This window comes from Penicillium alfredii, assembly GCF_028826965.1.
Source record: "Penicillium alfredii strain IBT 34128 chromosome Unknown utg000009l_segment0_segment0, whole genome shotgun sequence".
Lineage (NCBI taxonomy): Eukaryota > Fungi > Ascomycota > Eurotiomycetes > Eurotiales > Aspergillaceae > Penicillium > Penicillium alfredii.
Window position 1 is genome coordinate 932,247 of NW_026622706.1, and position 24,914 is coordinate 957,160.

Genomic DNA, 24,914 nt, shown 5'->3' on the forward strand with positions numbered 1-24,914 from the left:
CTAACTTTTTTTTTTGTCTATTTCTTCGTTTTCTGTCTTTTTCATGTCATCCATTCTATCCTTTCTCTTTCTCTCTTTCTACCCTCGGGTTGTTTTATCAAAATCTTGTGGTGGGCATCCTTTCTGTTTGATACCACCGGATTCTTTTCTTATGAGATCATTAATAGATTTTCGTGGTCGATGCAATGATATACATGTCATGACACTCATCCAAGTAATCTTTCATCCACCTCCAAATCGATGTAGTCCTTGCTCCTGCAGAAAGTGAATGGAAGGTATTCGGTAGAGGTTGTCATACTATGATGCTTTTCTATACATCCCAAAATTATATCCAATGTCCGTACACCACCCCTTAATCTAGTCAAAATACCAACCAATACTTTTTTTGTTCTTTTTAAAGAGCAAGCCAGAAGTAAATTTTACAGCTCCTTCTTCAGGAAATGTTCAGGCTTATGCGTCGTCTCGTAGTCGACATGCACATACGCCCGTTCAACATCGGGTAGCGACTCGAGCTTCATCTGCAGCTCCTCGGCGACGTCGTGGGTGGCACGCAGCGACTCTTCGGCCTCCATGACGATGTCGACCTCGACGAGGAGACGGGGGCCGGATGTATAGGCGCGGACAGTGTCGATGGCGGTGATGAGTGAGGAGTGAGTCATTGCTGTGATCGTTAGAAAGAGTAGAGAAAAAAATTAAAAGCAAGAGAAAGAAACATACAGATATACGTAATCAGCTGCTGCATCTTCGTGTCGGCAGTGACGCCGACCAGCAACTGGAACTCGCCGTAGGCCGAGTGCAGCCAGAGCACGCTGATCAACACGGACAGGATAATGGCGCCCATGGGGTCGATCCACCAGCGCAGCTTGCTGCCACCGACCGAGGTCAAGATACCAAAGCCGTTGATGAGCAGGTCATTGCGGTGGTCCTCCCACAGGATCCGGATCTGGGAGACTTGGTTGCGCAGCGCCCAGCAGTACAAGAACAGGGCGAGCTTGGTGACGAAGGCGACGGCGACGGCGATGACAGAAGGCAGGTGGAACGACTGGGTTTCTTCCTGGGAGCCCTCGACGAGCTCGCGTATAGAGAAGGCGATCAGAATGAACGAGACGGCGGTCATCAGGAAGCAAAAGCAGATGTTACCGGCGGTTTCGATTCGAGCCTTACCCGCAGGGAATTTGCGCGGGTCGACACGGTTGACGGCCTTGTTGCACAGCAGCAGAGTCAGGTTCGACATGGGGTCGAAGATGGCGTCGGCCATGGTGGTGAACAGCGATAGCGAGCCCGAAGAGACGGCACCGTACACCTGCACAATCGACAGAATAATATTGGCGGCGAAACTGCCGTACACGGCGATGCGGTACTTGAGTCGGTTGTCGATGTTCAGCTCGCGGGCGGCACGCCGGTGCTCCTCGACGGGCTTGAGCATGCGCTGGATGTTCTCGTTCTGCGACTCGTAGAAGCCCTGCAGCTTCTTGGTAGTGATGGCCTGCTTTCCGATGCGGCCCGTGTTGCGCACCATGGCCACCATCTTCCGCGAGTTATTGGCATGGCTGACCGAATCCCGTTTCCGGGAGGTGTTGGCCCGGATCTGACGGATCTCTTCGTCGGACTTGAGTTTGGATGCGAGGTGGAAGGGATCGTTTTCTCTGGTATAGCGCGGCGGGGGCTGTCCCTCTTCGTCGCTGACACTGCCGCTGCGGTGCTGATGGCTCATGGCGGACTCGTGCTCGAGGGCTGTGGAGGTTCCCTCGTTGACGGACAGTGCCACCCGGTCGGACCGGTGGGGCGAGCCAGCATTACTGTGGTGGAAATGCTGCAAGGCATGGGGATGGTTGGAAAGACTCTGACGCAGATGGTCCTCCATGGCGGAAGTGGAATGTGGAGAGAAAAGGAGAGAAAGAGGGATGAAGAATGGAGGGCGAGAAATTCTTTATCGATAAGCTTGGCAGGGGCAGTGCAAGCTTAGCGGATCTTATCATGACGTTTCTTGACTTTTGGTCATGATATCATAAGCGTGATATATTATCCATGGAGAGTCATTATCGTATTCATAAACATTCAGAACCGCGCTCTGATTGCGATTGCATGAAATGCCACTCGATTTAGTCCCAGCGGAAGACCCGCTTCCTCACAAACCGCAACCAACCACTTCTATATAATTCCAACCTCACACGATGAGCCCAGCACCTTGTAGGGGTTTCACTAGAAAAGAGGAAGGTTTTTAATCTCTGCAATCTTAATTGCCACCCCGCCTGCATTATTTGAAGATCAAGGGCTCTTCGTTAATAGAGAGAGGGCGTACATATCTCAGAGGCCCACAGTCTTTACGCTATCAGCCGATTTCTTTAAGGCGATGTCCCGGTGCAGCAGATATACGGATCACGCATGGATTCAAACGAGACATTTATTTATGTGGAATCCGCTGACCTTCGTTTCGCTCAGGCGGCTTTGAAAGATATAGTAGAAAATAAAAATTAGATTCAAAAGGCTTATTAACTGAACGTTATTTAATTTTAAGAGGTTTTATCCTTTATTGAATATGTAGATAGCTATTTTACTACTATTACTATTATTTTGTTAATATTCCCCCCCCTCTTTTTCTTTTCTCTTTCTTTTCGAACAAAGATTTATGACTATAGTGCGATCCTACCAATTTTCAATGGCCCACTTCATATCTTATACTATTAAATATCAAAGGGAAAACACTTGAGGAGGCATGGGATATCCTAGAAGCCAGTGATCGTGCATCGATTTGCCGTGAGCTCCGGAAAATCATCGATGCCCTTCGCAAACTCGAACAGGATCTCTTAAATTCATTTATCGGTAAGTTCTCCTATCATTAATATTCTCATAGAGCCTAAAAAGAAGAGTAAAAATTGTGAGACACTTTTCCTAAGTAGGATATTGTAAAACTCTTCTAATAGGATCATAATAATAAATTTACTGACTACATAGCCTTAATTTCTTATCAAATATTCGTATTCCTTTTAAAAAGAATCTTTATGTATGCCTGAGGCTAAAAGTAGGTCTAAAACCTGAAGACACTTCCTTCCCAATTAGGAAATTATAAAGCTCTTTCTATAGGATTGCGATAATATATAACTAGATAGTCTGAATTTGTGATATTTCTTATCAAGACCTATTTTATTTATCAGTATAAACTTAAAAAAATAATATCTTGGTAGTATTATGATTGGAAAAAAAGTAGATTAAAAACCTTGAGATCCTTCCTAATTTGGATACAAGATAAACCCGGGTGTTGATAGGGGCACACCCGTTTTTTCGCTACTGGCACACCAAAACCATGATATAATCAATTATCAACCCTACCTCTAGTCACATGATATTTTTATCATACACTTTATCTATGATATAAGTCTTGAATTTCTATCAGGGTAATTATTATAAGAATTTGACTTTTTTATTTTTTTATTTTTTTTTAAAAAAAAAAATATTTAAAAAATATTATAACCCCCTATTTCTTAATTATAGCAGCGATATAGAAGGCTGTCTTAGTACTGGAGAGAGCTAAAACCGGTAGGGGTTCAAGCTCCTTGGTTCTATGGCTCCCTCCCACTGTCGTAATGTTCATTCGCTACACACTGAAGCTACTGTGAGCCGTTAAAGGACTTCTATTATAGCTAGAGACGACCCGTAGCCCGCATCATGTCGATTATATATCTTAGTCCTAAGAATTTGAGCCACACCCATTCTTTAAATTGGCTCGACCAATACACACTGAGCAACTCTTTCCTGGCCCCACCGCCAAGGCATTAGCGCGAAAAACTTGCGAACAAGCCGCATCAAACTGAGGGAGGGGCAAGACAAAATCGAGATCCCTGTCAATTCTACGGAAGTAAAAGGCTGTTCTTGTGGTGTTTTCAGCCCCAGGAGAGCCTACGGTAGAGTTCCTCAGTAAATGCACAAAAACAGATCAATCAGCTAGCGAAAATCACACAATTTCAATCAATTTCGATGCCCATGTCGGTTGAGCGACACATGGAGCTCACATAATGATACCTCCACCACAGTGCATGTTGAAGCAACAGTGGTCAACCATCGAAAGTCTCAAGAAAGACCACACATGCAGAATAGTGAAGGCCGCAATCCTTCACGGTGCAGCCACCGCCGCCCCAACTTTCACCTCGGCTGTCTCTTCCCTATCGTAAACATCTTGTGAATGCCTTATGAACGACAGCAGCCGCTGCCGCCGGTAGTAGATATCCGTCAAATCGATGCGGTCTTTGGCCTCGGCATCGTTCTGGCCAGTGATCAGGATGAGCATGAAGAAAGTCTCGATGATGCTGGGAGGCACGTTCGAGATCAATTGACCCGTCAAGCTCCAGTGCATCGCGCTTGAAGCAGTGAGACATCCAACGGTGACAAGGAATCCGAGGACGACCATAAGTAGGTGTGAACTGATCGCTTCCATGCGTCGCGATACACGGCGACTCAGGGTTCGCTCTTCCATAGTTCCAGACGAGGGAATCGGTACTGACAACGAGGTGAAAAGCGGAGTGTCCCTTTCTTCAACGAGGTGGACTTGATCGCTAAAGTATTTGTGTACTTTTCCTTGGACGTTGCGAAGGACAAAGCTGTCAAACAGACCAACTAATCCAGCGTAGGTTCCGATAAGCAGCCACCAGGTGTTGTTATATTGGAAGACTGGCCCGACAGATGCCCAGGTGATAGCGACGCTCACTAGGACGATGATCCCAACTAACGTGCCAACAGCATCAGCATAGTAGAAAACCACGACTTGAAGGTAGCTCTCCTTAGGGGGAACGATGATCTCTTTTGCATTCGGGAGTTCATCTTGGCTAAGGCGGCGGAGTGCCTTCTCGAGGCTGGAATCGAGCCGAAAAATTGCATCGACACAAGAGTTAGTGTAGTCGGCATAGCATTCCCGAAGACAAGCCAAGAAGGCAAAAATAAGAATCATCAGGGCCGATGTCGCATCGTTGATGTATAGCTGCCACCGATCCGACCAGCCGCAGTAGTGTCCAAATGCAAGCCAGACGAAGATACACGCCCAGTACAGACAAACAGTGGCAACATGTCCGAACATCTGAGCTACGGCAATGATGCTCTTTGCGAAAAGGGTCTGGGTCCGGTTGCCGTGGTCGAGTGGACGTAGAGGCTCAGCACTACACAACGCCGCCACACGCTGAGTGCCCTCTGGTCCTAACCTCGCCTTGACCTTTGCGAGCATGCGATGGTGGCTGGTACAGCGAGACTTGATTTCAACCATGGCCGCACTCTGTTCGGCATACTCGCGCAAAAGCTGACGCATCAAGAGCGAGTCGAACACGTAGCACAAGATGGCTTGGACATCAGATATGGCGGCAATCCAGACGTCCGAGTCACCGAAGCGAACGCCCATCAATGCCCATGTGAGCAGACCCCCGACAATCACCAGAAAGACTGGAGCAGAGCCAGCAAAGCGCACCACTGCATCCAGCCAGCGATCAACCACTCGCACGCTCGCCTTGACCTTGTAGCCAGAAGCATTCTCCTCCATCTTCAGGAAATCAGCTTCCACCTTCGGGTCATGCTCCAACGCAACTCTCTGTGTTTCTGCGGCTCCCTCGATCTCGCACCGGAAGATTGGTTTGAAAAACACCTTCATCGTGACGGGTTCAGACAAGGGTATGCCTTACTGGTTCCAAGTGATTGTTCCAAGGACCCGAGACTTGTTCATCTCTAGTCCTGTTATGGAGGTCGAGTTACTTCTGTAATTCCGCGGGACGATTCCGGTCCAGCCAATGGGCCCAGAATCGAGGAGACGATGAAGACGAAGCTGCTCATAGAGTGAAGATCGGCCATTCAGTATCAGAAAGAAAGACACAATGTGTCGTTGTGTCTCTTGCGGGTGGATGGTTCTTTAGGGGGGAGGGGCGTGGATATGTGTACAAGCCAAAAAAAAAAAAAAAAACAAGGTGGTGGGAGAAGAGAAAGGTTAGAAGAACTAAGCCTGTTTCGTCGATGGGGATCTATATACTAATGTCAGCCAGCTTGGCCGGAACGGGACGCGCGATTTTCCATTTCCCGCAGGGTCTTCATGTTCTGTGTGTATGCCTCTGGTAGACTCTCTACTGGCTGCATCTCGTGGCGGTAAGCAGACCGATTAAGGTGAGAGAAAAAATTTCACCGGGCTCAGCCACTATACAGTTAGTGGAAGCAACGCTGCCAATTGAACCAGGCAGCAGTCTATTAAGGTTTGCGCAAAGATGGAGCTGCCTGACGAAGGCCAGGGCTTGTTCTCACCGCCGCTCTTCAAGGACCGCCGCTGGGGCTGGAGCTTGCTAATGTGAAACAAGTTGTTCTGTAGGTTCTGTGCACGAACTGGTTCACATCCTTGTTTTCTTGATATTCCCCACGTCTACGCCAACACCAGCACGGACACCGCGGATCACCTCAGCTGTGTTCCTACAAAGTTGGCTCTCTCATGTAGACCAAGCAAGAGCCGTTCATCGGGTATATAATAAGTGAGACGAACGAAGTTCCGATAAACTGTGCAGAGAATAGTCCCGCAGATCGGCATTCTGCTCCTTAGCCCTGTTTCGAGCAGCCTATTTAGACTAACCTTTAGGCAACAAGAACCCTTCGAATATTGGACATGGTAACTAGGGTGTAGAACTTACCCTACAGGAAGCCGACTATCTTATCTAGGTAGAGACCAGGCTTTTCAAGCAGATAGTCGCAGAGCGCTTCTAAGATCCGCGGTGTTACTGTACGATTCTAGCCTTCTCTAGCTAAGAGGGGTGTGGACGCTTCAAAACTTCGGTAAGTTTCTGCGAATGTTTTTGATCGTAGGCTTGCTGCAGTTAGCTTTTTGGGCCATCTAAGAGGTTGTGAGTGGCTAGCTCTCTATCATATCGTGGGTGAGGGTGTAGCTTGGATGGAGTCTCGACGCCATATGGCGTCGAGACTCGCTCGAGAGGAAAGCATAGGACCTCGGGGAGGGGCAGAATAGGTAGCAGCGAAAAGCTCGCTAGGTGGCTAGGTAAGGATTTTTGGGCTAGTAGTAACTAGTAATACCTTGAGGTTAATAGTAAATTAAAATTACGAAGTTCCGCGTTATTCCTATTGAGGAACTCGCTAAGTAAGAATATGATAATACGTTTCAGTTTCTCAGCAAAACAACAGTCCCAGTTCCGAGAGTATTTGATTTCAATTTTGATGATGCCAACCCCGTCGGCGTTGGATATATCCTCCTGAAAAAGTTACCTGGAAAATCCTTGCGCTGGTCTCTTACCACACCTGAGCAGAGAAAAGTGGCTCGCCAACTAGCAGACATCTATATAGAGTTAAAGGCCCATCCCTTCTCAATGACAGGATCAATGCACCAGCCTGGATCCCACGAGATCGGCCTATTTGCCCGAGAGTCCTTGACCGACTTTCTCGGTCCACAGATAAACAGAAAAATGAGGATACTCGGCCCTTTCGTCTTTACGCAAAAGTACTTCCGCGTATATCTCCAATTAATTTTGGACCGGATTCTCCGACAGGAGATATACGCCACTCGAGCCGTCGACGCATTCCTCATCCACCGCTTTCTCTTAGACAAAGTCGAGACCTGATTGAGAGCAGATCTCGACGACGGGAAAGGAGACCAGATCCTCGCCGACAAGGACTTCGATATCACGCGTGTCATCGATTGGGAATAGGCGCATGCAGATTCCAAGTCCAGGGCGTTTAATTCGCCGATTGTCTTGCTCCCCGTCGCTGAGTTCTATGCTGGAGGGCAGTGCATTGGCGAAGAGGAGGCCTTCTTTGCGCAGTGCTTCGAGGCAAAAGGACATCCGGACCTCGGAAGAATAGTTAGAAATGGTCGGCTCTTGCACCTGTTTCGGTTCTGTTGCGGGTACGACCTCGCGGGCTGGGATGGTTTTCTTGGGCTCCTCGCTGGGCTGTTGCGTGCACTGGGCACCGGCGGTTTCCAGTGGAAGACTTGGAAGGCTGATGCTTTGGAATATTATCGGCATGATCATCGGCTGCAACAAGTGATGGAGTTATATCATTTGGACGGACTCACGGATTGACCTCATCGCGTACAGACCAAAGCTACCACTTCGACTGGAATTAAGGAATGAAAATGTCCCGTTTTCCTGGGTTTTTATACTCCAGTAGATCTTCCAACTCGCGGTCAAATTTAGACAATAGACGAACGTTGGATGTGGGAGAAAATGGCATCCATCAGACGAAGGGACGAGGATACAGAAGTGATCATTTCTAAGCCGCGAATCTACTCAGATCTCATCCTCGCTTCGCTCAGGCAGCTTTAGGAGATGTAGTAGAGACTAAATCATAGATTTTAAAGGCTTCTTAAATAAATGTTGTCCTATCTAAGAAGATTTATATATTGATAGCTAGGTTCCCACTACTGTAATATTTTGTTAATACTTTTTTTCATCCCCATTTTTTAACCTTATTTCTAACACTTTTTCTAATCTTTAATCCTTTTTTTTTCTTTATATATCTATCATGATTAGCTGAGCCAACGCCAGCGCTAAGGAACTACGATTAGGGAAATGGTTCGCTACGGCCACATCTTATATTATAAACAGCAAATCCATCCAATTTACGACTAACCAGTCCAAATGATATCATGTGTATGTTCTTTCCAGAGTAACCAACTAAATATAGATGTCACGATGCTCGAGGTATCATGGGATAGGCAACAAAATCAGTAAACCAAAAAAAGCGCTTGAAAACAAAAAGGACCAAAAAGGACCAAATATGCCAGGACCTAGGACGCCCCGAGAAAGATTCGTGGGTCTAGGTCATGTTTTATCCACTGATGCCAACAGCTTCAACTCCCCTCAACGCTCCTGATCCGCGCTACGGACGCGCCCGGTCGTTGGAAGACTCGTGCGAGTTTTGCGGCTGCCGGTTCCCATTGGCCTCGGATTCAGGCGCGGCATAGTCATCGGCAAAGGGATTCTGCACCTGGAAATCTGCCGAGTTATACTCATACCGGGCCGTAGTGGCAGGCGTATTTTTGGGCGCATTTGATCGACCACCTGACATCGTCGTTGAAGGTCGCTCCGGCACCGGGACACGCTGCACGGGGCTTTGTGTAGAGTCACGCGACGGGACTGGAGGAACCGGGCGCGCAGCACCGGACGTGACGGGCTCGTTGGGCGGGGATGGACTGTTGACGTTCGACGAGCTCGGGGTCGAGGAGCCCCGGAGCTTGCGAGCCTTGAGCATGGCGCGCTGTTGCTGGGAGAGCGCCACGGACAGTTCGTCGTTAGTCTCGATCAAAGTCAAAAGGGTGTTTTCGTCTGGCGGCGGGTTCGTCGCGTGGATAAAGGATTGGATGATGCGCGACGCTGTTCGACAGCGGTCGGCGAACTCCTTGATCAGTTCGTTTTCTTCTATCTCGGCCGGTGGTGTCGACTGCACAAACTGCGTGAGCAGCTTGGCGGAATTACGCGACTCGGCGATCCGGGCGGCCAATTCATCTGCTTGCGGTATCGAGTTGACAGGCGGGTGGTAATTGTTATAGAGACTTCGGTACATGGGGTTCGATTGCTGCGGTTGAGATCCTCCCATTGGCCAATAGTCATTCTGTGTCGATGTTAGTAGGTCCTCCCGTCTGAACGATGTCGGATCATGCCGGGCTCTTTCTTACCGGTGTCCGATGTGCCTTTTGTCTCTCCTTTCCCCACATCTGCATCAGCAGCGCAAGATCCTGGTCCCCAGCCCGGACCACCTCGGCGGTCATTAGGTATTGGCGCAGAGTGCGCTGCACCAGCGGATCCCGGCCATTCCGCAGTTGGTTTTTGATCGTCGCGACGAACTTGGCATCGAAGTTGCAAGTGAACGAATGACCGGGGTTGTCACCAAGAATACGCATGACCATGATCGCGTTAAACTGGACGTGAGGCGGGGTGCCGGCCGGGTCGGCGAGGTATCTGCGGATGCGCAGGGCGGCTGCTTTGGCGGCATTGGGGCTGGACTCGGCTAGCTCAACGATGCGAGGCAGGCGGACGTATTCATTGCCCTGTGGATTGCGAAGGAAATTCTGGTCAGCGATGAAGGGGGGCCCTGAGATCCATCGCGCAACGGGGCCATGCGTACCGTGTTATCGGGGCTCTCGCTCGAATCGCAGAAGGTATTCTAGATAACCACACAGTTAGCAGGAAGCCCTTTAATCGGATCTTGATCTCACAAACAATTTCTTTGAGCAGAATGCCCTCTGGCGAGTCGTCGGGGTAGTCGGTTCCGCTGTCATCGCTGGTGCCTACCGCGTCTTAGCAATTCTGCGCGGGGATGCGTTGGGGCACAGGAACTCACTCGATCGCCGGCTCAAATTTCCCAGAAAGCGCTTCATATTGTAGCCAGGGATTTCCCCAAGGAGAGTGTAAAAAGATGGGTTTTCGAGACACGAAAAAGCGAAGAAATCAATGGGGGCCAACAAACTAACGCTTCGCCAAGCCGGAGATAAGCCAATGCTTGCGACTTGAAGAAAACTGCGAGACCAGCAATGATTCTTATTGACGCGGGCCTATAGGCACCGACGCATGTTACTATTTCTGCGGCTCTCGGAGGTCCCACCGTGGATGATCTCGACGATCGTCTATAGATAGACTGGAAGTGGAGGACCATATAAATAACAACCGCTGAATTCAACAAGCTCCATCAATCCTTCCTTTTGGCCCCTTCTACACACCACACAGGGGCCACATACTTCCAAAGTTGGATAAACAGGATTCAGCCCACTCCACAGTCGACTAACTGGGGGTGTTTTTTCTTGTTCATTTCTCCTTTTCCAACGCATCTGCCATCTCCCCCAACGTATCAAACCGCCAATCAAAGATCGGCTCGTCCAGATTGCCCATCGTAGCCCCGGGCCTCTCAATCCACACGGACTTGATCCCAACCTCGCGCGCCGTCCGATGGTCATGGAACTGGCTCTGGGCCGTCTGCAGAATGCGATCGGGCTCGATCCCGAACGTGTCCTGCACGGCCCGCAGCATATACTCAAAGTTGCGCGGGTCGGGCTTGTACGAGCCGATATCCTGGGCCGTGATGACCAAGTCGAAGGGAATGCCCTGTAGTCCGCCAGCGTTGGATTTGGCGAACGAGTCGCGGTCGACGTTGGAGAGAACGACGAGCTTGAAGTGCTGGGCGAGACGCCGTAGTGCCGCCACCGTGTCGGGGAACGCGGGCCAGTTGCCGACTGAATCCCCGAAGCGCGTGTTGTCTGCGGCACTGGGTGGTGGAAGACCTAGCCGCTCAGCGAGGTGTGGGTGGACTGTTGCGAGAAGCTGGGAGTATGGCATGTCTGGCGTGAGGCGCTGCTGCTTGCTTTCGAGCTCGTGGAACACCGTTAGTAGGTGCTCGCGGGAGAATTGCTCGTTGGCGTTTGCTAGGGTCGGTTGCAGCGCTGCGAGAATGCCGCCCTCCCAGTCGATTAAGGTGCCGTAGACATCGAAGCAGAGTAGTTGGTAGTCGGACAGTCGAGACATGATGGATCAGGCTGGTGCAAGTACTCTCAATGCTCCGGGATGCATTGATGCACTCCAAGGCTATTTAAGAGACCGATGCCCCGCATGGCATCCCCGCTCGTGGCAGCGACTGGGATAAGACGAAGCCACGAAACGGAGGTCCGACGGTGGGAGGGGATGCCTTGGGCGTAGATCAGACCACTGCTATACACTACGGCACGCCGTTGTCGAGTCATGAAAAACATATTCTCCAATCATCCCGGATACAATGCCCACTTCTGACGGAGCAGAACAAGCACGCTATGACCAGGACTACTACAATCATCCTAATGTCCATGGGCTTTCAACTTTTTTAATTTTGGCTCTCCAAGAGAGTGGGCGCCATGACTTTGTAGAAAAAAAAGTCTTAAAGTCTTGTATGATCCGGTTATTCATTTCCGTTCCAACATACAGCGCAAGAAAACTCCGACCATCCTGTCCACGCTCTTTTCTTTCCCAGTGCTCGTCACATCCCCGACTTCACCTCAATGCAATGCATTTATGCCTCGGTGATGGCCTGGCGGAGCTGAGAGCCGCGCTGGCGCGAAGAGAGGCGGGTCTGCGCCTTGAGAGCGGTCTGGGGGCCCTTCTTGACCTCCTCATCAGCCTCGGTGAGGATGAGCTCGATGTGGCAGGGGTTGGTCATGTAGGGGTTGATCTAAACACAATGTCAGTGCGCTGTTTGAGTAAATGACTGTAGAGTGCTGGGGAAAACATACACGACCGTGGGCACGGTAGGTGCGTCTGCGGCCCTTGGGAGCCTGGTTAACCTGGATGCGCTTGACGATAAGGTTGCCAGTGTCGAGACCCTTGGTGTCGGCGTTGGCCTCAGCGTTCTTCAGCAGGTCGATGATGAACTCGGCGGACTTGACGGGCCAGCGGGCCTTGCTGACACCCCACTGCTTGCCTGTGAATCGAGAAAAGGTCAGCGCAAGTTCAAATCCCATATGCAGATTCTGAGCCATGTTGGAGTAATCCCAAATAATCCCAAGCATTGCAAAAAAAAAAAAAAGCCTCCACCTCAAATTGGACCAAATATCCCCGGTGGTTCCCATGACAGTCATCGAATTGATGTTTTTTTTTATCCCCCCTTCATCCATGATCCCACGATCCCTTGAAATCCTTGGAACCGATGCCTCCAACAGGCCAGAAAAAAAAGAATTCAAGAGCCACTCACCCTGAGCAGTGCGACCGGTGCTGCCGGCGTAACGGCGCATGGGGACGGCCATGGACTTGTTGGTGACGTTCTCGAGGAAGGTGAGGGCCTTCTGCAGCTTCATACCGTTGACAGCCTGAGCGGTCTCACGGGTGTTCTTGAAGCTGACACGCAGGTAAGAGCCCCGCGCGCGGGCGCTCTTTGCGGCCGGGATCTCCTGGGCGGCGTAACGGACCTGTAGAGCGAGGGAAGAAGTAACTCGTCAGCAATCATGGCGATGTCGTGGTAGTGGGTGGTAATGGGTGGTTGGGATCTTGAAGCGAGTCGACCGGCTTTGATGCATCGCACAGATGGATTGGGCCGGACGGAGACTCGCTGGGTGTATGGGATTGATGTATTCGAGTACAAGCACACGCAGTACTCACCATCTTGACGGAGTTGGCGAGGGAAAACGATGGTCCTCGGTGTCGGGTTGGTGTTGTCGCTTTTCCGCTGACGCTTGAACACCAAGTTTGGTGCGGTTTTTTTCGCTCTTGGCGCTTCGGCCCTAAGCGAGCCCTAACGCTAGCCATTTTCAGTAATGTGATTATGTCAAGTATGAGTCATCTATGGATTTATCTACCTTTTTGCTCAGGCAATAATTTACATGGCCTTCACCTACGGAGAAGGAATTTATGGTCAAGTAGTTTCCAATGCAGTCTTATTACGCTTCTATATACACCAGCCCCATACTTGGGCAAGTCACTTCTGCTCCGGCACCTGCGTAATCAGCTCGCCCTTCTCTACCGCCAACCGCAGATTGTCCAGCACCAGAATCTCCATTTCCTTCTGCGTCTCGTAGGTCATGGTGCCAATATGCGGCAGCAGCATAACCCGCGGGTTGTTCACCAGACCGGGCTCGATCTCGGGCTCCTTCTCATACACATCCAGACCAGCCGACCGGACCTATGAGCTTTGTTAGCATGATCAACTTTCCCCATCTTTTCTCTCATTCCACGTGCCTTGCCCGCCTCGAGCGCCGCGACCAGCGCCTTCTCATCGATCAGCGCCCCGCGCGCCGTGTTGACCAACACCACGCCATCCTTCATCTTGCCGAACTCGGTCGCACCGATGATGTGTCGCGTGGATGCGTTCAGTGCCAAGTTCAAACTGAGCACGTCGGCGTTGGCCAGGAGCTCGTCGAACGAGACGTATGTCGCATCTCCTTCGAGCTCTGGCGAGAGTCGCGAGCGGTTATGGTACTGGATCTTCATACCAAAGGCTTTGGCCCGGTTCGCCATTTCCTAGTCGTCCTCGTCAGTCGAATTCTTCCATCTGCCCAGGTAGGGTTCTGCGTTGCTTACCCTTCCAATACCCCCCATACCCAGAATTCCCAGAACTTTGCCCTGGGGGTCGTGGCCCAGGGTGGTCTTGCCTTGCCATTGGCCTGTAATTTTGAATCGTGCGTCGTCAGTGATCGGATGCGAAAGCGAACATTCTGGGATATTCTCAATCTTCTCGATGTAGGGGAATAACTCACCAGCTCGAAGAGCGGCCGTGGGCACATATGCCTGGCGCAGCGCACCGATCATCAAGAAAATGCCCACGTCGGCAGTCGCATTGTTAACTGCGACAGGCGTGCTGGACACGGCAATGTTCTTCTGCGAGCAGGCGGCAATATCTACATTGTCGTAGCCGGCTCCGTTGTGGCAGATGTAGCGGAGAGCTTGCGGTAGCACCGCGATCATCTCCTCGTTGAAGGGGCCGGTGAACTATTGAAATATTGGAATTAACTCGAAATTCAGGATGGAAATCAATAAGCATGTCAGAGGCGCACCTTGGCGGATGCATTGGACCGGTAGATGACCACAACATCGTCGTAGTGGCCGGCCTTGCAGTTCTCGATGAAGTCCTGTCTATTCCCACGGGGGAATTCCTATTGCGAGAATCAGCAACGCACATATCATGGATCCAGTGATATGTCTTACTTTCAGCGTCAGAATGGAGGAGAGGCTCTCCCACTCCTTGCGCGCATGCGTAATGTCTCCAATGAGGAGAGCAGCTTGTGAAGGCATAGCGGATATTCTCAGATCTTGCCTTCTAATACAGTGAAATGCCTATCTTCGAGTGTATTCCAGTCGCGTGTGCTTCTTCACTTTTCCCACGAATCTTTCGAGGAAATCCCGGGGTGGAAGAGCGAGAACTGGAAAATGATCCCCGCGTTCGATAAGCAAATCAAGTGGAGAACTGGAAGACGTCTTCCGAGAGTCTGCGATGGCGAATACTCCGAGGTGTTGAGGTATTCAATGCGATTGAGATGAGCTGCTGGATGCTTCCTCGAGATTCTCAGTCTTGCAGTGATTCACCGTGTTCTGTGATTTCAGGTTCTTCCATCGCCCTGAGAGAACCCCCACGCCGGCTATTGAAATTGCCCCTTCGGATGGATTGCCGACCGGAGAAAGTGCGCGGGGTGAGGGGATCTCCAAATGCCGGTTCTCTTCTTTTCTTTTGTACTTCCACTTATCCAATTTGATTTGGCTGAAATCCTCTTCAGAAAAGAGTCTACATATTGCATTTCATCATGACAGACACCGCGACCGCGCTCGTTTTACACGGCGCTAAAGACCTGCGCGTGGTAAGAGCTGTCGATATACACTAACACATACTCTGGGGGAGTGTTCATTGATATAGAAGGCTAACCTTGGGCCCAGGAAAAACGCGCAGTGCCGCCGCCCAGTGGCACCGAAGTCCAAGTCGCCGTCAAAGCAACAGGACTGTGCGGCTCAGACCTGCACTACTATAGCCACGGCCGCAACGGCGACTTCGTCGTGCGTGAGCCAATGTGTCTGGGCCACGAGTCCGCGGGAACCGTCACAGCCGTGGGACCCGAAGTGTCGACGCTGAAGGTTGGAGACCGGGTGGCGCTGGAGGTCGGACTGCCGTGCCGCAAGTGCGCGCTGTGCCAACAGGGCCGATACAACATCTGCACAAGCATGCAGTTCCGCAGCAGCGCCAAAGTCTTCCCGCACCTGGACGGCACGCTGATGGAGCGCACCAACCACCCGGCCGCCATGTGCCACGCGCTGCCGGCGTCAGTCTCCGACGTTGGTGGCGCCCTCGTCGAGCCGCTGGCAGTCTGTCTCCACGCCGTCCGCCGGTCGCGGCCCCCGAACCGGGACCAGGTGGCTCTAGCGCACGCCGCCGGCGAGGGCACCGCGGCACTGGTATTTGGCGCCGGCGCCGTCGGCCTGCTGCTAGCCGCGGCACTGGCCACATCCGAAAACTTCTCCTCGATCGTGGTCGCAGACATCGACGCCGCACGGCTGGAGATCGCCGCATCGCTCGGGCTTAACCTCAAAACCGCTCTGATTCCCCGCGCCGACCCCGCGCACCCTCCCCCGGCGCGCGACGCCCCGCACGCCGAGCAGACGGCGTTCGCGCTGCAGAATGCGCAGCGTGTCGCCGCGACGCTGACGCAGGCCGCGGGCTCCCCTGAGGCCGGCGAGTCTATTCCAGGGTTCAGCCGCGTGTACGACTGCACGGGTGTTCCGGCCTGCGTGCAGGCGGGGATCTATGCGTCCGCGCCCGGCGGCGTGCTCGTTCAGATCGGTATGGGTAATCCCATCCAGACGCTGCCTATTGGGGCGGCGGCGCTGCGCGAGGTCGATATCATTGGCGTCTTCCGCTACGATGGCTATGCGTACCCCGCTGCTATTGCGCTGATGGCGAGTGGCAAGATGGATACCGTTGAGCAAAAGGTCGTGACGCATCTCTTGAAGCTGGAGGAGGGTGAACGGGCGTTTACATTGGCTGGGAAGGGCGTGGATGAGACTGGTAGGCCTGTTGTCAAGGTGATTATTGAGAATGAGCCGGTCTCGATTCGAGGAAATCTGTGATTATGTGATGGTGATGATGAATTCGTTCTTGAAGAACTCGAAAAATACCCCTTTGTGAAAGTAGTTGAGAGAGTCTGAGACAGGTGTTGATGTGGAAAATGTAGAAGATTTACATGCGTGGAATGAATCATGATTTTCCCACTGAATGGGTTGCAATTCATGCCAGAATCGTATCAAAAATTTTCATATGCATATAGTAATTGACTCATTTCAACCCCCCGGCCAGCAGCAGGCTCTGGCCCGTCATGTACCCCGTGGTCAGCAGCATCGTCACGACATTCGCCGTCTCTTCAGGGGTGCCCAACCGACGAAGCGGGATACCAGCCGCAACCTCGGGGATGGCGGCGGCGTTGGGGATCATCCCTGTCTCGCCAATCATGGCGGGTGCGACGTCATTGACGCTGATATTGAATTCAGCCAAGCGAGTAGAGAGGTTCTTCATCATGCCGGTGAGTCCACCCTTAGAGGCGGCGTAGTCTGGAAAGAAAGTAAAATTAGCAAAGGAAAGTAGCTAACTGTGGGGACTCAAAAAAAGAAGACTCACGGCATCCGTTTATTCCACCACCGTATGCCGCAATCGAGGACATAAACACAATGCGCCCCCAATTCTGGCTCTTCATGTGCTCTACCACACCCTTGACAAGAATAAACGAGGCACGGAGGTTGACGTTCAAAGTATAGTCAAACTCTTCCAGCGAAATATCCCATACGTTGGGGATTCGTTTGCCATGTCCCGCATTCGAGATGAGAATGTCGGGTCGGTGGCCATGCTGGGCGTCGATCTGTTGAAACATGGTCTCAATCTCGTCGGCTGAGGCGACATCAACTTTGTGGGTTGAGATGCAGAGCTTGTTGTCCGCGTATTTGGATTGCAACTCTGCCACGAGCCCGTTCATCGCGGTCAGGTTGGATGAGTATGTCAGGGCTAGATGGACGCCATGCTGTGCGAGCTGGTGCGCACAAGCTGCTCCGATTCTAATGCACGGTCGATTTTAGTCAATGTATTCCCCTAAAAAATCCCACTTGCTTTCTTGTGACGGTGAAATCCAGAAGCAGGGGACAGCCTACCCTCCCGATGCGCCGGTAATTAGGGCTAATCGGCCCCTAATCTCGTTGAGGGACATGATGCAGGGAGCTCCCAATATTTTGAATGGGGGCAAGAATGATTCAAGCTCAAGGATTCATTCTGCAAGCTACATCTTCTGGGTAGCACCTTGTCGAGTGTCCTCGGCTACCCATCGGGGTGATCTCCGAGAGTGGCACCCCGCAGCCCCGCATCATTTGCCGGTGATGTTATGGCCATTGCACAAGCAGGACCACCCGCGCAGCTAAAACAGCAGACTGCTGTTCATGTCTCCCAGCCAAGTAGACGACTGCCAGGCCTGTGATCGATCTTGCCCCGACTGGTATGGGTCGGATGCATTTTGGAAGGTATCCAGGCCCAGCATCCCCCCAGAAATCAGATCTCCAGAGACATAATCGCCCACAGCCTCCAAATCCAGCCACGAAAAATCGTTCGCTGGACTGAAATCCATGTAATTCTGATCAGGGACCGGGTTGGGCAGAGGGGTCTGCACTGGGAAATTGCTATTGGGCTGCGTCTCCGAGGAGCTGTTCGACAGGGACGACCGGGGCTTCCACAACAGCTCCAACAAGCGAGAATAGCGCGAGCCAATATCGTCAGGGCCGGCGCTGGATTGCTTGAGGACTTCTGTGGTTCGCGCGACGAGGCCCTGGACCTTTGCCTCTTCCGAGGGAACCATCATTCCAAAAGAACGAGCCTGAAGTAGTTAGTTGGTGCAAAATATATAATGAATATCACTGAGAACCGGAAATACAAGACAAGACATGCGGCGATAGCTTGATAAATGAGTCCTTACCTTGTAAAGAAAGACAGCAGAGTAGATGCCATACCTAAACCGTTGTCAGCTGGTTTCCATCTTGGTGCTCCCAATGGCAAACTCACAGGTAAAATCGAAGAGGCATAAAATGAAGATGTCTCTCTGGGTCCACCAGGTCCACGAGAATGATCAAATAGGCCTTGGCTGCATCGACAGACTCATATATAAACCGCGAGTCCTGCATCGAAGCCACATTTTTGAAGGTTGTTCGTAGCTGTTCACGTTGCGACTCTACGTCGTTCTTTGGTTTGACCATTGACTGAGAGATAGCAGCCTGGAAAGCAAAAGCGGTCGTGTAAAGACGCAAATACTCGTAAGACAACTGCAGCATTGCTTGTATTGGGGGAGAGCCTGCTAATGTGTCAGAGAACCATGATGCGTGCCGGTATGAGCCGGTTCACAGAAAGGATAATCATAACTCACAGTCCAGAGATCCCCAGAGAGACTTCCACCGCAGGATCGCAAGACGGAAGTCATCCACATACTTGACGTAGTCTCCCATCAGCATCATCTGGTTGCTAGTGCGCATGCCCGAATACAGAACTTCGTGGACATTTCCATACAGCTGCGTGAGGTCCAGCATGGCTTGAAAAATCCTCGCATGATCTTCGTCACCCTCCTTGACCGGTTGCAACGACGGAAAATCCTGGCTGACAAGCCCAGTCATGGGCCCTGGGCCACGAGACCAGAAAGCGCGTCCGATGCGCACCGAGATCAATCGGTCAGAGACGTAGCAGCTGGCCCAGGCAAGCCGCCGACGTGCCTCGGTTTCTTGGTCGCCATAAGGGTCTCCTCGAAATGACGTTCGATCCAGTCCGATGAAATATCCCGAGCGCAACGCCAGTCCGACATGCATCCATGCCGCTCGGTCTTCCTCGCCTCGACCCACACGCTCGATGCGAGGACGGAGACCCTGGGGCTCCCATTCGGCAAGCAACAGAAGCGCTTCTACCGCTTCCACATCACACTCGGCACCGGCTGCAATGCCAGAGATCAGCTCATGCATGTATTTGGAGCAGTACTCGTGGATCTCCGGCCGTTCGACCAAGTCCTTCGAGGCGATGGTGAGAACCGCGGTGAGTAAGTGCTTCTCGTTAGCCGCAAAGCTGTCCAGGGCACTGCGATTGAAGTATTTCCGGGGCACCAGCGGAACATATGGGTGGAAGTTCTCGGCGTAGCGAGTGACCAGCTGCCATACAGTCTCAGGGTCTAAGGACCGTGACTGGACCAACCGGTAAGCTCTAATACCGGTAGCGGGGATGTTGAAATTCGAGACAGCTCCATTGCGCAAACCATTGAGAGTCGAGAAGGTGCCCGAGTCCGACCGAGCATGATCGCTGCGTCGTTCCGAATTTGCGCCCGCGCTCTGAGTCGCGATGCCCGTGAGGCATTGCCAGGCGTCAGACGGATTCCGTGGGACAGACCCGATGGAGGCATCATCATCTTCGACCGACACCGATGCAGCTGCTGACGGATTCGGGGGTAGAAACACCACCGGGCCGGGATAGGATGCGGATTGCGCTTGACGAATGTCGGAGCTGGCGGGGCTGGAGGCCTCCTCGGATTCTTTGCTGGGAGAAGGGTTGGCCGCTGGGGTGAAGTTTTTGATCTTGTTCTTTCGAATGCGACGTCCTCCTCTATTAGAACCCCCCAGCACGCACTCGCGGTGTTCCCGGACACAGCGCTGGCATGGCGGTTTACCGGGGTTCCCGTTACTATCTCTGCAGGCGATCAGCGGGACGATACAGCTGCAGATCGGGGCAGGGGAAATAATAATATAACAAGTACAAAAGAAAAAACAGACCAAAAAAGCAAGGCGACTTACAAGTCACATCGAGATTTGCGTTGGCGGCAATGCAGACAGGCTCGAGAGACGCGCTTGACCACGTCGGGCCGTCGCTGGGCCTCCGGGGATTCTTCCATGGCAGTTCACTTGGGGGCCTTTGACGGCGTCAGAAACATTGCGACATGTGTAGGCATTGCAGACAGAAGCCGATTCACTAAGAAGGTCGAGAGGCCGGACATTACTCATCGCGTCCAAGCTTCCGTGAGGTCTAAGTTGCGGGAACCGCCCGTGGGATGGCCGGTTGCCCACGTTCTATACCCGCCATATGCTCTACTGGACATTCTAATCATTCTAGTAATCCCATGTTTACTTGACATTTCTATTGATTATCTATTTAGCGATTGATTTAATCTTTAATCTATTCAACTATTACTCCTATGATATCAAATGCCGTCGTCGGCTATTCGGCAACGGAACTTGCCTGTCGGGGACTCCCCGCAGTGTGGGGAAATGACGGGATATTTATTCGGACAATAGCAGGGATGGTATCAGTCTGTGACTCTTCCCATCTCAATACTCCCAGCACACCATGGCAGCAACACTATCCTCCCTCTTCTCCCTATCTGGGAAGACCGCCGTCGTCACTGGTGGCACACGAGGCATTGGCCAGGCGATGGCCTTGGCCTTGGCCGAGGCGGGCGCCGATATTGTCTTGATCCAGGTCAGTCGCCCTGGCATTGGCGTGATCGCACGGTCTCTAAACTGATCCCATGATACAGAGAGATGCCTCAAACACATCCACCCGTGACGACATCGTCAATCGCCTAGGCCGCAAAGCCTGGATCCACGTCGCCGAGCTGTCAGATCGTGCCGCGATCAAGGGCATCATCCCCGCATTGACGAGCCAGGGCATCAAACCAGAGATTCTGCTGAACTGTGCGGGTATCCAACGGAGACATCCTAGCGAACAGTTCCCTGACGAGGACTGGGATGAAGTCCTCGAGGTCAACCTAACCTCGGTCTTCGTGCTCTGCCGCGAGTTTGGTGGCTACTTGCTCGCTCGCAACGCCGCCGAGTTCCCGTCTGGTCGGCGGGGCGCCATCATCAACGTCGCCTCGCTGCTCACCTTCCAGGGTGGTATCACTGTCCCAGCTTATGCAGCGTCCAAGGGCGGAATCGGCCAGCTGACCAAGGCGCTCTCCAACGAGTGGGTGGCCAAGGGAATCAGCGTCAACGCCATTGCTCCCGGATACATTGCCACCGACATGAACACCGCGCTGATCAACGATGCGAACCGCAATGCGGGGATCATGGCTCGGATTCCAGCCGGGCGATGGGGGAAACCCGAAGACTTCAAGGGTATAGTAGTCTTTTTGGCGAGTTCTGCCAGTAGTTATGTGTCGGGCGAGGTCATTTGTGTGGACGGGGGATGGATGGGTCGCTGATACCGGGTAATTGGGGACTTTTTGTACATGAAGCAATAGATGAATCCTAGAATGCATGAACCCGTGATCCCAGCTGACTCATGAGACAGTCAGTGTGGGTGTTTCAGCCAAGATGAAACCCACCTCGTTGACGCCGTTCTGCGCAGCGTTTCGCCGATCGGTCAGATGTGCAATCTCCAACCGCAACAAATCACAGCGCCCATGAAGCCTTTGGAACACCGGCGCTTCTCTGCTCGGTGATGGAGTTGTCCCGATAGGCTCGAGTCTACAGAACGTCGAGTCGAATGTGCCTGTTCAACTCTCTTCTCTGCCCCTTGCCTGACCCGGGCAAGGGGTCGGGGAGGGTCCTTTGTATCCCAGCCTGATCGGTGGCAAAGAACTGGTTTTGGTTTTGATGGGCGTGTTCCATCTTCCAGACACTTTCTCCTTTAATTTCAGCGTTGAGCCCACCCTGATCTCCTTGGAGCAGATTGCGTTTCTGTCACTTTCTTCCAGTGTGTCTGCCAGCCTTGTGGGAAGCTGTCTCCCTTGCTACATTCCTGGGGTCCGGGACGATGCCTTGAACTGTGAGCAATTCGAGATCCGATCGTTGGTAGCCCAGTAATAAGGGCGTGAATTCCACAGATCGACGCTGGAGAGATCTTTGTTGGGGTCTCATTGTTGACCAGGCACCATTCATCTGCGACAATCGCGATTGTGACAAGGCAGAACCACAATGAGTCTTTGTTGACGACTTCTATACCTCTATACTCTCTATACATTATATCCTCTTTGTTCACAACACAGCCCATCTGCTGCCTGGTCTCTTTTCATTTGGTCTGGAGCGACGTTGTCGATCGTCGCATTCCCTTCGACTCTCCGCAACCACCCACTCCAGCTTCATCCCAAACATCCATGGTACGACCAAGGTGATCGGTTATTTACGCAGCGCATCTCATCCAGATTATCCTCCGGACTGGGCGGCTGCCCTGGAACAGCAAAATCCCTACAAACATCGGCCCTCCTACCCGCATATTTCATCCCGAGAAACCCCCAGACAGGTCTGGGGCAATTCAATGGCTGCGCCCTACCCGCGTCTTGCGGCACGAGGCTATGGACCAAATGTTACTTACATCTATGAATATTCAAGAGGACTGGATGGTGTGGACGTCCCACGCGATGTGTTGATCACTCGAATCATCTACTCCTCGGTCCTCCTGCTGGCCCTCGGGGTATTCTGTGGCCGCATTGCCCAGATCAGTCATGCCTATCTTCGCCAAATCACCGCCTCTTCCGCAGCCGGGCGGCAGCAGAATTTCTGGGGCCAGGAGCAGTCCAGGTGGTGGCCTAACATCAAGAAGCACTTCCTCTATGCTCCGTTGGGACGCAAACGACACAACCGGGAGATCCAACTCTCGTCCGCGGTTAGCATCGGCACGTTGCCCTCACGGTTCCAGGCAATCCTGGTCACCTTGAATCTGGCAAGCCAGGTCGCGTACTGTCTGTATCTGGACTACCGAGTCAACGAGAAAGCAGCGCTGGTCGCAGAGCTCCGTGGACGATCGGGGACGCTGGCCGTCCTGAACATGGTGCCACTGTTTGTCCTTGCGGGCCGCAATAACCCTCTGATCTCGATCTTGCATATTAGCTTCGACACCTACAACCTGCTCCATCGGTGGCTGGGCCGGATCATCGTGCTCGAGACTATCACGCATACGGCGGCATGGGCTGTTAATGCCTGCGATGAGCAGAGTCTAGCTCACATGCTCAAGCGTGTACGAACCACGCCATTTTTCGGCTGGGGGCTTGCAGGTTCAATCGCCATGGTGTTCCTGGGTTTGCACTCCCCGTCGCCTATCCGCCATGCCTTCTACGAGACGTTTCTGCACCTGCATCAGCTGGCCGCCTTATTGGCTTTCCTGGGCGTCTATATGCACTTGCATCTTGACAGTCTGCCCCAAAAGAGCTGGGCCCAGGTCATCGCGGCAATATGGCTAATCGAGCGCAGTGCCCGCTTACTCCGACTGGCCCACCTCAACGTATCCCCCCGACACGGTCTCACCAAGATGGTCGTCCAAGCGCTGCCCGGCGAAGCGTGCCGAGTGACGTTTCACCTCCCGAAACGCGTGCACATCGAGCCAGGCTGCCACGTCTTCGCCTACATCCCCAGTGTCTCATGGTGGATGTCGCACCCATTCTCGATTGCCTGGGCTGAGTCCAGTAGTATTGGGATGGTCCTCGCCTCGGGGACCGAAACCCACCAACGGGCCTGCAAATCCATCGCAGGGCCCTTGAGCCCATCGGCACTCGAGAAGCAAAGCAATGTCTTCGACGAGTACCTGGGAGACAACAAGCAAGCAACAACCCAAGTAACCCTAATCATCAGCGCGCGCCAGGGCATGACCCGCCGCCTCTACTCGCTCGCAGCAGCCAGCCCGAACCAAACCCTGCGCGCACCAGGGTTCATCGAAGGGCCGTACGGGTCGCACCCAGCCAACACAACCAGCTACGGCACGACGATCCTCTTCTCCGCGGGCGCGGGCATAACCCATCACTTAATGTACACGCGCGAGCTCGTCCGCCGCGCCGCCGAGTCCTCCGCCGCAACCCGCCGCATCTACCTCATCTGGGCCGTGCGCTCGACAGACCACCTCGCCTGGACGTCGCAATACATGGATGAGATTCTGCGCCTGCCGTTGCGTCGCGAGATCCTGGTTGTGCGCCTGTTTGTTTCCAAGCCCCGTCGGCCGGCGGATATCATTTCGCCGTCGACGACGGTGCAGATGCATTCGGGCCGGTGTCGGCCTGATGTTGTTCTTGATGAGATTCTGCCGGGCCGGGTTGGGGCTGCGCTTGTCTCGGTTTGTGGACCTGGTGCATTTGCTGATGAGGTGCGTGCAGCGACGAGGGAACGCATCGGCCGTGGGGCTGTGGTGGACTTGGTGGAGGAGGCTTTTACTTGGTAGCTTTCTTCTCTTGTAATGTCTATACCACTTTTTCCAGAGTCGATACTAATCCATCTATGGTGACCTATCTTCAATGCAAAAACTTACATTACTACATTGTTTATTATTTATTTTTTCTCTTGAGATACAATAGAAGACTGATTATTCTCGATCCATATTCATATTTTATCATCTATCTGATGATCCAGAGCATTCGTCTAGAAGTTGCCATGTATGTGTAAACCAAAGACCCCTTGAACAATGCAAAAAGAGAAAGAAAAAAAAAACATCACAGGAGAAATTAGAAAATACAAAAATGTAAATATATA

At 52.3% G+C, this 24,914-nt stretch overlaps 11 protein-coding genes across 11 annotated transcripts; 3 read left to right on the top strand and 8 right to left on the bottom strand.

Moving 5' to 3' along the window:
• Positions 1–419: 419 nt before the first annotated feature.
• Positions 420–1,864, bottom strand: NUU61_006265 (cation diffusion facilitator family transporter; the record flags this gene model as incomplete). Its single annotated transcript, XM_056656793.1, has 2 exons — positions 420–661; positions 718–1,864. The coding sequence occupies 2 exons, from the start codon at positions 1,862–1,864 to the stop codon at positions 420–422; spliced, it is 1,389 nt and encodes a 462-aa protein (XP_056509593.1).
• A 2,247-nt stretch (positions 1,865–4,111) lies between these two features.
• Positions 4,112–5,629, bottom strand: NUU61_006266 (uncharacterized protein; the record flags this gene model as incomplete). Its single annotated transcript, XM_056656794.1, has 1 exon — positions 4,112–5,629. The coding sequence occupies one exon, from the start codon at positions 5,627–5,629 to the stop codon at positions 4,112–4,114; it is 1,518 nt and encodes a 505-aa protein (XP_056509594.1).
• Positions 5,630–7,562: 1,933 nt separating this feature from the next.
• Positions 7,563–7,988, bottom strand: NUU61_006267 (uncharacterized protein; the record flags this gene model as incomplete). Its single annotated transcript, XM_056656795.1, has 1 exon — positions 7,563–7,988. One exon carries the CDS (start codon positions 7,986–7,988, stop codon positions 7,563–7,565), a length of 426 nt encoding a protein of 141 aa, XP_056509595.1.
• Positions 7,989–8,844: 856 nt separating this feature from the next.
• Positions 8,845–10,342, bottom strand: NUU61_006268 (VHS and GAT domain-containing protein; the record flags this gene model as incomplete). Its single annotated transcript, XM_056656796.1, has 5 exons — positions 8,845–9,576; positions 9,641–10,033; positions 10,090–10,128; positions 10,185–10,252; positions 10,306–10,342. 5 exons carry the CDS (start codon positions 10,340–10,342, stop codon positions 8,845–8,847), a joined length of 1,269 nt encoding a protein of 422 aa, XP_056509596.1.
• A 424-nt stretch (positions 10,343–10,766) lies between these two features.
• Positions 10,767–11,480, bottom strand: NUU61_006269 (putative haloalkanoic acid dehalogenase; the record flags this gene model as incomplete). The annotated part of the gene is made up of 1 exon (XM_056656797.1): positions 10,767–11,480. One exon carries the CDS (start codon positions 11,478–11,480, stop codon positions 10,767–10,769), a length of 714 nt encoding a protein of 237 aa, XP_056509597.1.
• A 517-nt stretch (positions 11,481–11,997) lies between these two features.
• Positions 11,998–14,708, bottom strand: NUU61_006270 (60S ribosomal uL22 domain-containing protein; the record flags this gene model as incomplete). The annotated part of the gene is made up of 9 exons (XM_056656798.1): positions 11,998–12,156; positions 12,218–12,405; positions 12,676–12,889; positions 13,080–13,218; positions 13,400–13,599; positions 13,680–13,937; positions 13,998–14,405; positions 14,471–14,569; positions 14,622–14,708. The coding sequence occupies 9 exons, from the start codon at positions 14,706–14,708 to the stop codon at positions 11,998–12,000; spliced, it is 1,752 nt and encodes a 583-aa protein (XP_056509598.1).
• Positions 14,709–15,214: 506 nt separating this feature from the next.
• NUU61_006271 (NAD(P)-dependent alcohol dehydrogenase) lies at positions 15,215–16,529 on the top strand (the record flags this gene model as incomplete). The annotated part of the gene is made up of 2 exons (XM_056656799.1): positions 15,215–15,268; positions 15,345–16,529. 2 exons carry the CDS (start codon positions 15,215–15,217, stop codon positions 16,527–16,529), a joined length of 1,239 nt encoding a protein of 412 aa, XP_056509599.1.
• Positions 16,530–16,734: 205 nt separating this feature from the next.
• Positions 16,735–17,653, bottom strand: NUU61_006272 (SDR family NAD(P)-dependent oxidoreductase; the record flags this gene model as incomplete). The annotated part of the gene is made up of 3 exons (XM_056656800.1): positions 16,735–17,006; positions 17,074–17,504; positions 17,598–17,653. The coding sequence occupies 3 exons, from the start codon at positions 17,651–17,653 to the stop codon at positions 16,735–16,737; spliced, it is 759 nt and encodes a 252-aa protein (XP_056509600.1).
• Positions 17,654–17,857: 204 nt separating this feature from the next.
• Positions 17,858–20,353, bottom strand: NUU61_006273 (Zn(II)2Cys6 transcription factor; the record flags this gene model as incomplete). Its single annotated transcript, XM_056656801.1, has 5 exons — positions 17,858–18,310; positions 18,410–18,443; positions 18,496–18,781; positions 18,854–20,151; positions 20,256–20,353. 5 exons carry the CDS (start codon positions 20,351–20,353, stop codon positions 17,858–17,860), a joined length of 2,169 nt encoding a protein of 722 aa, XP_056509601.1.
• Positions 20,354–20,805: 452 nt separating this feature from the next.
• On the top strand, positions 20,806–21,661 carry NUU61_006274 (putative 2-deoxy-D-gluconate 3-dehydrogenase; the record flags this gene model as incomplete). Its single annotated transcript, XM_056656802.1, has 2 exons — positions 20,806–20,937; positions 20,996–21,661. The coding sequence occupies 2 exons, from the start codon at positions 20,806–20,808 to the stop codon at positions 21,659–21,661; spliced, it is 798 nt and encodes a 265-aa protein (XP_056509602.1).
• A 1,055-nt stretch (positions 21,662–22,716) lies between these two features.
• NUU61_006275 (ferric reductase family protein) lies at positions 22,717–24,606 on the top strand (the record flags this gene model as incomplete). The annotated part of the gene is made up of 1 exon (XM_056656803.1): positions 22,717–24,606. One exon carries the CDS (start codon positions 22,717–22,719, stop codon positions 24,604–24,606), a length of 1,890 nt encoding a protein of 629 aa, XP_056509603.1.
• Positions 24,607–24,914: the final 308 nt, after the last annotated feature.